This window comes from Meles meles, chromosome 1 (genome assembly GCF_922984935.1).
Source record: "Meles meles chromosome 1, mMelMel3.1 paternal haplotype, whole genome shotgun sequence".
In the NCBI taxonomy this organism is placed as follows: Eukaryota; Metazoa; Chordata; class Mammalia; order Carnivora; family Mustelidae; genus Meles; species Meles meles.
The window spans coordinates 165,979,502-165,990,958 of NC_060066.1; the positions used below are offsets into that span (position 1 = coordinate 165,979,502).

Sequence of the window (11,457 nt, forward strand, 5' to 3'; positions counted from 1 at the left end):
CAAAAACACAATTATGGAGACTACAAGTTGGAAATCAAGGTAGTGACAGATTATGCTTCCTCCAAAGGACCTAACGAAGAAACCTCCCTCGTAACAATTCTAGTTACGTGAGACGTTATTGTTGGGAAAGGGTAAAAGGTACATGGGATTGTACTATTTTCTCAATACCTTGTATCCTTTCACAAGTACAGCAAAAGGTAAGAAGTACTTTTACAAAAGAAAAACTGGGGGGAAAAGCCTGTAAGCCAGACGCAACAATGAAATCTGAGAGGGTATAAATACAAAGATAATCGAACACCTATTTTCAGTTTTCTGGCCCACACATCCCCAGTGCAACTGAACAGCCTCCTGTTGTGCTCATTCTAAAATCAACTGGCGGACACCTGGCTGGCTCAGTGGTAGAGCATGCAACTCTTGATGTCCTCTGGATTGTAAATTCAAGCCCCATGCTGGGTGTAGAGATTAAAAATAAAGTCAACAACTGGGAGAAAGGCAAGCAGCTTCATTTTCATCTACTGGTCAGGAACCAGGATTTCCCATCTACTGAGGATTCTAGTAATGCTGGGCACAGATCTCATCTTGCAGATTTTTCTAAGAAACCTGTAAGGAAAGAATGTTCATTCAGTTACAGATGAAAGGACTGGAGATTCAAGAGGCATCAGTTACTTTCCTGGGGTTACACAGAGTTAAAGCTCAAAGCGAGGGACACTGAGGCAAGGGCATTTAAAGTAACTATCAGTTTACAGAAAGGTCCATGAAAGTGAGAGATGGAAAAACTCAACTGAGAAAAGCAGCTGATTTCAAATGTTGGGCAGTAGACATTTTTTGTTTTTGTAAATTAAATATGCTAAATAAGCCCTTGGAGCAAAAGCCATGAAATGGTTACATTGTCTTCCTTTCTTATCTATACATTGCAAATCAACTTATTTTATTCTAGACTAACAACCGAGAATGTATTAATGTCCAGCATTAGATTTGTTCTCTCCATGGGTTTATGCAGTAAAATGTAAACATTAACTATGTAATGACAAAATGCATTAGAAAATGTGAGGTAGAAAAGTAAACAAATGAAGCATATTCAAAGGAAAAATGTTTAATATAAAGATTCAAGATTCACATCATGATAATCTAAAATTGAATACTTTGTGTTTAAAGTTCAACTTTTCATTAACTTATCTTGCCATCTTTTCCCGTTTTTCTATTATTTCACCCCACCTCTCCCTATGGTTACAATGACAGATTCCCTCCCTTTCCCCAGTGGTGTATAAAGCCTACTCCTGCAAAAGCTAGTGATTAACACTAATTTTAAAACATCCTTTAACTTGTACAACATTTTAGTAGTATCTGTAACCTTCCTTTCACCTACTCCTCAAGTATACTGTTCGCAGTCCATCCTCCTGGGTAGAAATGTGACATGTAATTTTGTTTTCCTTTTTGATTCTTGCTGTGGGAGGAAGGTAATGTATATCTTGTAAGCGTTTTATAGACCTCCTAGATTGTTAAGGTATATCCTCCAGTAATTCTTTCAAAGAGGGTATGGAAGAAACAAACTTTGTGAATTCTTCGGTATCAAAAAATGTCTTTGTTTTTCCTTCAAAATCAAATGCAAGTTTGGCTGGGTATAGGATTCTAGGTGTAAAGCCTTTTGCCTGCAGAACTTTTATGACATTGCTCCACTGACTTCTAGCATCTAGGGTATCTAATGATAAGTCTGCAGTCAATCTGATTCTTGTTCCTCTATAAGTTATTTCTCTTTTTCTGGAAGCCTTTAGGATCTTTTCTTTATCACTGGAATTCCCAAATTTCACCAAGATATGTCTAGGAGTGAGTCTCTTCTCATCAATCTTACCAGGTATTCGGTAAGCACTAACAACCTCAAGACTTGAATCCTTTAGCTCTGGAAAGTTTTCTTCTATGATTTCCTTAATTATTTCCTCCGCTCTGTTCTCTTTATTACTTTTTTCTGGAATTCCTATCAAACGGATGTTGGAACTTCTGGATCTATCCTCTATGTCTCTTGACCTTTCTTTATTTATTATCTGTTTGGCCATTTGCACTGTATCCTTAGAGAATTCTTCAATACGGTCCTCTAGATTGTCCATTCTCTCTTCAAGTGTGTCTATTCTGCTATTCAGAACAACTACTGTGTTTTTTACTCCCAAGACCTCCGGAAGGTATTTTTTAATATTTGCAACTTCCTCCTGTAGCTCTCTGACGCTGTTAATTACATTTCTTCTAAAGTCTTCTTCTGTTTCTTGTATTAAGTCTGTTTCTTTAGATGTTCGCTTATCTGTCAGCAGTGTTTTGTGTCGCTCTTTTTCAGTTTTCCTTAAAAACTTGTTGATTCCCGATGGAGTACTCAAATTTGTACTTAAATGCCTTTTCTGCTTAACATTACTTCTCTCTAGTGATTTTGAGGGAGAGGCCAAAGTCAAGGTGGGACAGACTGTTTCAACTCCTTGGTTTTTCCGTACAGCCATTGCCTCTTTTTGTACCATCTGGTGTTTCACCAATTTTTTCTTCTCAAAGTCCTGAGCCAAATAATCATAGGCAATTTCATTAAGTCCATCTGAAGCCCCTTTTTTCTCTATTTGGGAGGCGGTCTTTACACTTTCTACCTCTGAGTCCTCTCCTTCCTCCCACGATAAGACTACTTCCATTTCCCACTCTGAACCTTCTTCCTCCGGCTCAGAATCTTCTACCTCTTTAACTGAAACAACCTCCAAGACATTACTGTTTTTTTCTTCAGCTCCACATTTTGTATTTACCACAGAATGACGCTGAAAAGCTGAATCCTGTTTCTCACATAATACTGAAGCTTTTTCTTCTCCCTCCTCCTCCAGCCCTGAAGTCTCCTCTTCATCCTCTTCCTCCAGCTCTGAAGTCTCTTCTTCATCCTCCTCTTCCAAGCCTGAAGCCTCTTCTTCCTCATCCAACTCCGAAGCCTCTTCTTCCCCAGTCTCTAAGTTGTTCACCTCCTCTGGCTCTGCAACTTTTACCTCTTTAACAAATAGAAAGTTCAAACCATCACTGGCTTCCCTCTCAGCTCCATGCTTTGAATCTAGTACAGTTTTTTCCTGAACAAAAAAAAAAAAAGAAACAACTTTGTATCACGGGTCTTTTAAAGGAATTAAACTGTTCACTCTGTTTAATGGAACTACATATTTTAGCAATTACCAAGTATCTAGGAAATTATTTAAGTATTACTTGTTCTTGAATGCCTAGGAGCCCAAAAAGTCAAGTTTCCCCTGTGATTACCCCACCACACCTGCTATCTGTGCAGCACCTGCAAATTTCCATGTCCTAATATTTAGTGTGTTCCTTCCATATTCCAACACTGACTCTTAAGGACTTGTGTTAGTGAATGTCTGATTACATGCAGGACCCTGCAGTAGAGACTTTAACTTCAGAGACACTACCCGAAAACTCCCATTTACTCTCCATCCACACCCTGGAAGGAAACAAAGAGTAAATCTATTATTTCTTAAAGATCCCACTGGTAGTTCAAGCTACAGCCGTATTACTCAAAAGGAAAGCTATGTTTTGGTTAGGAGTACAGGCTCAATTTAAGATTACTTTATTCAGGGGGACGCGTGGCTAGCAGAAGTGGCCAAGCACATGACTCTCAGTCGTAGGGTCTTGAGTTCAAGCCCCACTTTGGGTATGGAGCCTACATTAAAAAAGACTGCTTGTTCAAACCCAGCTGTCACATTTGCTACCGGTACATCAACTTGCTCTCTAGAAAAGCATCTACTTCAGATTGCTCTGAGGGTTAAATAGGACAACCTAGATATGGAGCTAGGGGCAGTATCTGTAATAGAAAAGTTGGCTCCTAATATTCCTTGAAACCCTGTCCTTGCCTCTAACTTTTCATTTAATGCTCTCTCTATTACAGAATCTTCCCTGTTTAGGGATGGCTGGTCATTATTTATCCTTCCACCTCCCCAGACAATCCAAGACAAGTTGGGCTGTGTACATCACCAATGGTGATTCTCAAAGAAATTTTTGATCCAAGTGTATTTCCTAATTCTACACTGTCATTTTGGAAAGATGCTACACTTCAAAATGTTGGGAGGGCAGGGGTATTAAGTGTTCTTTAGAGAAGCCATCAAAAATACTGGGTTACAATACAGGCTTCTGAGGACACAAATAAATGGAGATATTCTACACATGAATTGGCAGAATTAAAACTGTTAAAATGTCTATACTACCCAAAGCAATCTGCAGATTCAGTGCAATCTCTACCAAAATTTCAATGGCATTTTTCACAGGAAAAGAACAATCCTAAAACTTGTATGGAACCACAAGACCCCAAATACCCAATGCAGCCTTGAAACGGAGTAAGGCAGGAGGCATCGCAAACTAATTTCACACCATATTACAAAGCTATGGTAATCAAAACAGCATGGTATTATATGAAAGTCACAAAAACAGACACATAAAATCAATGTAAACAGAATAAAGAGCCCAGAAAAAAACCTCAGGCATATGTAGTAAACTAATTTATGGAAAAAGGAGCCCAGAATATGGAATGGGGATAGTCTCCTCAATAAATGGGGGAAAAACTGGACAGTCACATCCAAAAGAAACTAGACTACTGCCTTACACCACAGACAAAAAAAAAGACACACACCCAAGATGAGAGACAGAGAATCTCTACAATATACCACACGAATTACCTTTTAATATTGGAATCAAATATTCAGAAATTAACCTGAAGTGTTTTCAATGAAATCAAATACCTGGGAACATAATCTAGTATGATGAAGGTAACAAAATTATCATCTAATATGTAAAAATAAAAATCCTTACATGAAATGGTAACAGCTAGATATTAACATTAATGAACACCTGAACAGGCATCAGTAAGACAGGTTTATTTGCATTTCTGATTGCTAATGAAGACTTACCAGGACTACTTTATAGACTGAAAGTTCAACATACTTGTTGTTTTTTATAATCCTATTGCATGAGGGCTTTGAATTTATTCACTTATTTCCCTTTTAATGATTTAAAAGCTACTATCTAGGCCACCTGGGTGGCTCAGTGGGTTAAGTCTCTGCGTTCAGCTCAGGTCATGATCTTAAGGTCTGGGATCGAGTTCCACATGGGGCTCTTCTGCTCAGCAGGGAGCCTGTTTCCCTCTCTCTGCCTACTTGTGATGTCGGCCAAGTAAGTAAGTAAAATCTTAAAAAAACAAAACAAAAAAAAGAAGCTACTACTCCAGTAATTACCCTTAAATACATAACCTATACATTTTTCTTTCAATGTCTGCAATGAATATGTACAATCCCTTCTCAACTCAAATCTAACTTCTTCCAAGCTGCCAACACCACCCATTAAAAGAAAAAAGCCTTTAAGTCATTACTTTTAACATCATGCTTTTAAGTAATTATTTCTTAAAAATTGGTTTAACCTCAGGAGTAACTTTACCATTACTTATTCTCTGTACATATAAGCTCCACAGATCTGTATACTTACCACTTTTTCTTGAATCCCGTACCTTCTTCCTTTCTTTATTTTTTCCTTTTGTGGGAGTACATCTTTCAGTAATTCATTCAGAAATGGTTTTTGGCTAGTGAAACTGCTGAGACTTTGCATATCTGCAAAGGTCCTTACTTCACCATCACACTTAAAGATTAGTTTAACTTGGCATAGAACTTTAGGTTCAAAATCATTTTCCCTCAGAATGCTGAAGACGTTACTCCACTGCTTACTGATGTCCAGTGTTGCTGATGAAAAGTCTGCTGCCAAAGTAAGTATCGCTCCTTCATCTTCTCTGGAGGTTTTTGGAATTTTCTCTGTATTCTTTGAGTTCTGAGGGACTTTCTCTTCGACCAGTTCCTCCTCTCCCATCTCTTGTGTTACTTCCGTATGGATGCTATGTTCTTCGCAATTGTTGTCTAGATTGCTTGTGACTTCTTCCACACTTCCCATGACTTTGTCATTTTGTGATTTATCACGGGGCAATTCCTTACCTTGGTCCGTACTATACTCTTCAGCTCTGTCTAATTTGCTACTCAGCTCACTTACTTCTTTTCTTTTAGAAGTCAACTTTTCAGTAGCTTCAAGTAGTTCACAGTTTGCTCCTACTATCTTCTCTAGCAACCCTGTTTTTTGGGTGACTAAACCTTTTATTTGCTGCAACTCCTTTTTGGTACTGGAGTTACTTATATTCTTCACTTCAGCCATTTTACTATCTACTCCTAACATTTCCTTTAGGTCCTTTTTAAGGGATTCCCTTATCTCATCGAGCATTAAGTCCAGATCTTCCATCAAGCCTTTAAACTTCATCAGCATAACTGCTGACATGTCTTTGCATTTTAAATCTAATACCTGAGCCATCTCCTGGTCTGTTTCTATCAAGTGAATTCTTCCCCTATGGGTGCTATTTTCCTGTTTCTTTGCAAGTCTAGCAATGTCTGACTCTAAAATGGACATTGTGGAAACGTTGTTTTATTTTATTATCCTGAAGAGTAATTTTTGTTCTTGGAGGTCTGCTAAACTCCTCCAAAACTCAGTAATCTTTACAATATATTTATCATCTGAAATAAAAAAAGAAAAATCATTTACTGAAGAATTCTTTTGGGAAGCACACTAATCAAGAATATAAATGTGGTTATGAAGTAAACTACAGTAGAAGTACTCCACAATTTAAAGGTAACAAGATGGCTATATGCATACCAAAAAAAAAAAAAAAAAAAAACCAGAATTCAAAATTCATACATTAAAACCCGATTCAAGTAAAGCTTTCAATGCCATAATCAACCAAATAGCAGATTAAAAACACTGATGGAAATTGGCCAGTAATCCTATACTATTAACTTTGCTTCCTGTGTTTTCTGTGAGGATTAAACAGATTACAAGAAAATAGACATTATTAAAAGAGTGTACCATACCAAAATTTTTAAGTTAAAGGTGATTTGGACGTAATCTTACACAAACTGGAAAGGGAAGTCCCCCCCACCATTTTTTTATTGCAGAGACTTAACATTAAAACTTTAATCTCTTAAAACCAGCTCTCAGGGTGCCTGGGTGGCTCACCTGGTTAAATGTCTGACTCTTTTTTTTTTAAAGATTTTTTTTTTTATTATTTATTTATTTGACAGCGAGAGACAGGAGATCACAAGTAGGCAGAGAGGCAGGCAGAGAGAGAGAGAGGGAAGCAGGCTCTCTGCTCCGCGGGGAGCCTGCCTCCCTCTCTCTCTCTCTGCCTGCCTCTCTGCCTACTTGTGATCTCCTGTCTCTCGCTGTCAAATAAATAAAAAAAAAAAAAAAATCTTTAAATGTCTGACTCTTGATAGTGGCTCAGGTCATGATCTGAGGGGGTGTGGAGCTCTGCTCTCAGTGGGGTGTCTGCTTGTCTGCTCCTCCCTCCCCCACCTTAACGCAGGCTCAGGCTCTCTCCCTCTTGAATAAGTTAGTTTTTCTTTTTGAAGATTTTATTTGACAGAGAGAGGAAACACAAGCAGGGGGAGTGGAGAGGAAGAAGTAGGTCCCCACTGAGCAGGGAGCCTGATGTGGGGCTTGATTCCAGGACCACAGGATCACCACCTGAGCCAAAGGCAGACACCCAACAACCGAGCCACACAGGGGCCCCTAAATTAAAATAAATCTTAAACAAAAACCTACCCAGCTCTCAAGTCAATTCAGATCAGAATTATTACTTTCCAGAATGCAAATATTAAGGCATATGCTGCAGAGAACAGAGTGACTAAAACCCATGCCTACTTCCACCTCACAAAAGCCCCTTTATCTTTGCTTGAGGAGACTCACTTAGATTCTTCCTACTTCGGTACTGACTCTGCATGGTGGAGAGGACCACCTCCTTTCCTCATCCCTTAGTTAACAGGAACGGGAAGTGGGTATGCACAACACACCCACTTTCGACAACAGCTGGGACACTTGTTCCTGAACCTTTTCCTCTGCAACGTCCAATATGTTTTCACGTTTTAAGCAGGTGAGTTTACAGCTGATACACTAATAACTGTACCCCCTACAGATTCATTACTGCTGTCAAGACCCCAGTTGCTTTGACTTACAGGTATGAAAAGAAAAATTACATCCCCTTTAATAAATTCAGGAACTTGATGGAAGGAGACTAGGGTAAATAAATAACCGTGGGGCGCCTGGGTGGCTCAGTAAGTTAAACCTCTGCCTTCAGCTCAGGTCATGTTCCCAGGGTCCTGGGATCAAGCCCCGCATTGGGCTCTCTGCTCAGCGGGAAGCCTGCTTCCCCCCTTTCTCTGCCTACTTGTGAGCTCTGTCTGTCAAATAAATAAATAAAATCTTGGGCACCTGGGTGGCTCAGTGGGTTAAGCCACTGCCTTCAGCTCAGGTTATGATCTCAGGGTCCTGGGATCGAGTCCCGCATCGGGCTCTCTGCTCAGCGGGGAGCCTGCTTCCTCCTCTCTCTCTGCCTACTTGTGATCTCTGTCAAATAAATGAATAAAATCTTTAAAATTAATAAATAAAGGGGCGCCTGGGTGGCTCAGTGGATTAAGCCTCTGCCTTCGGCTCAGGTCATGATCTCAGTGTCCTCGGATCGAGCCCCGCGTCGGGCTCTCTGCTCTGCAGGGAGCCTGCTTCCTCCTCTCTCTCTGCCTGCCTCTCTGCCTACTTGTGATCTCTCTCTCTGTCAAATAAATAAAAAATAAAATCTTAAAAAAAAAATTAAAAATAAATAAATAAATAAAATCTTAAAAAAAACAAACAAACAAACAACTGTTAGCTGATGACAGATGAGAAAGGGGGAATAGGAGTGAGTACTGAGAGCAGCTCTGCAGAACCAGGAAACCTTCCAAGCACTTAATGGAAGGATATAAAATACCCATCATAGGAATAGAAAATTCCCCGGAATTAAGTCAACTGACTAGGGAAAAAAAAAAAAAAATCAGATCTGGTGTAAGGTTAATAAAAGATGCATATACATCTATACATAATCCCAAGAAAACTTCTGAATGCAAATATGAGCTGTCTAAAGTTGCCACATCGTCACTCACATTTAGTGAGTGCAGACTACATGCTAGTTACTGTGGAAAGTAAAGGAAAAAGATGTTGAGTAGAAACTGACACAGATGGGTGCCTTAGTCAGTTAAGAATCCAACTCTTAATTTCAGCTCAGGTCATGAGCTCAAGGTCCTGAGATCAGAGATGGAGCCCTACAAGACGCTTGTGCTGGGTGCAGAGCCTGCTTAATTAATAGTCCTTCTCCCTCAGTTCCGAACCCCACAGGGGCTCTCTCAAAACAAAAACCAAAAAACCCTGACACAGACCCTCCCCTTCACGAACATCTAGGGAGAAACGAGTGTATCAAATGGCAACTGTGCTAACTTACAAAGTAAGGGTCAAGGATCAGGGTCTACCCCAGGTGTCATCTGCTGTATTCAGGGAGACCCAGAAAGGCTTCCCGGCAGAAGTAGCTCACACTAAATCTGAGAAATAAGCAGCAGTCAGAAAGCGAAGAATGGAAGCAGGTACATTCCACACAGAGGAGTAACTACCCACAAGGCTGGAGTGAGCACCTGTGGAAGGGTAACCTACAGACCGGGGGAGCAAAGGGGACAGCTTTGGTGGATCCGGCTTCCCTACTAGACACATGCTTGCTACGCACCAAAACAGAAAGGGCCAAGAAAGAGCCAAGGTTTTAAAGGAAGAATACAATTCTCTAGTTAGTTTAAAAGAGTGTACCAATAACCCTACTGATAGGTTAAAGCAGGTAAATGGTTTAACCTATCAAGTTTGAGGTATTCTTAAAATGGAGAACAATAAAAGTGGGTCTAGAACCCAACCTAGTTTCTGCTCTGCAGATAACACGTTCCTGAATCATATGCCTATTGGTAGTTAATTCTTTTTTTTTTTTAAAAGATTTTATTTATTTGACAGAGCGAGATCACAAATAGACAGAGAGGCAGGCAGAGAGAGAGAGAAGGAAGCAGGCTCCCGCTGAGCAAAGAGCCCGACGTGGGACTCGATCTCAGGACCCTGAGATCATGACCTGAGCCGAAGGCAGTGGCTTAACCCACTGAGCCACCCAGGCGCCCGGTAGTTAATTCTGTAATTAACAAACATTCCAGAAAGAAAATCTAACTAGCATGAGACTAAAGAAGATGAGAGGATAAACTGAATACTGGGAGAAAGTATTTCCCCAGTATGAACCACCTGATTAAAAACTGGGCAAAAGACCCGGAGACACCTCACCAAGGAAGATCTGCAAATAGCAATTCATCGTATGGAAAGATGCTCTAGAGGCACCTGGGTGGCTCAGTGGGTTAAAGCCTCTGCCTTCAGCTCGGGTCATGATCCCAGGGTCCTGAGATGGAGTCCCACATCAGGCTCTCTGCTCGGCAGGGAGCCTGTTTCCTCCTCTCTCTCTGCCTACTTGTGATCTCTGTCAAATAAACAAATAAATAAAACCTTAAATAAGAAAAAAAATGCTCTACATTGTGTCTTCACGTAAATGCAAATTACAATACTGAGATACCATGACATGCCTACTGGAATGGCCAAAATCCAAAACATGACATCGACATCAGATGCTGGTAGGAACGCAGAGCAGCAAATAAATATTACAGCTACTTAGGAAGACATCTGCCAATTTCTTGTAAAACTAAACAGACTCCTAAACGATCCTGCAATCGTGCTCCTTGGTTGTTTATCCAAATGAGTAGAAAACATATCCGTACAAAAACCTGCACCTGGAGGTAGAGGGCAGCTTCATTCAGAACTGCCAAAACTTAGAAGCAATCAAGGTATTTTTTAGTAAGTTGGTAAGCTGTGGTAACCCCCCAAACAATGCAATGTTCTTCAGTACTAAAAAGAAATGAGTTGCTAAGCCCTGGGAGGACAAGGAGGAACCCAAAATGCCCATGACTAAGTCAAAGAAGCCAATCCGAAAAAGCTACATATTGTGTGATTCCAAACAGGACATTCTGGAAAAGTCAGAACTACAGAGACAGAAAAGATCAGTTGTTCTCAGGATTGAGGGGAGGGAGATGAACAGGCAGAGCAGAGGATTTTTAGGACCGTGACATTTTGTGGAATAGTGGCAGATCCAAGGCACAGTTGTCAAAAGACACAGACACTCAGAAAATTCATTCACCAGGAGTGAACCCTATTTCAAACTACGGACTGAGGGTAATAATGATGTATCAAGGTAAATTCACTAGTGGTCACGAACTTAGCACTTGGACATGGGATGCTGATAAGGAAGCATATGCGACTTCTCTGTACTCTATACTCAGTATGCTGTAAACCTTAAATTGCTCCAAAAATTAAGCTGACTACTTAAAAAAAAGAAAAAAAAACAGCACAAAACATCCCACCTATAATTACAAAGCCTAAAAAATAGAACTTTAGGGACCACTACAAAAGGCTGTGATTTAAAAATCATAGGAGCAGCTAATAGGTCATTAATGTCAGAACATAAAGTATACATTCGTACAATCACACAGTTCA

General features: G+C 40.0%; 1 protein-coding gene across 1 annotated transcript; it reads right to left on the minus strand.

Annotated features, from left to right (window-relative positions):
- Positions 1-1,400: 1,400 nt before the first annotated feature.
- On the minus strand, positions 1,401-6,456 carry L1TD1 (LINE1 type transposase domain containing 1; the record flags this gene model as incomplete). The annotated part of the gene is made up of 2 exons (XM_046027508.1): positions 1,401-3,077; positions 5,482-6,456. Coding segments are annotated over 2 exons (2,553 nt in total), but the record flags the coding sequence as incomplete, so codon positions are not given.
- Between the last annotated feature and the right edge of the window lie 5,001 nt (positions 6,457-11,457).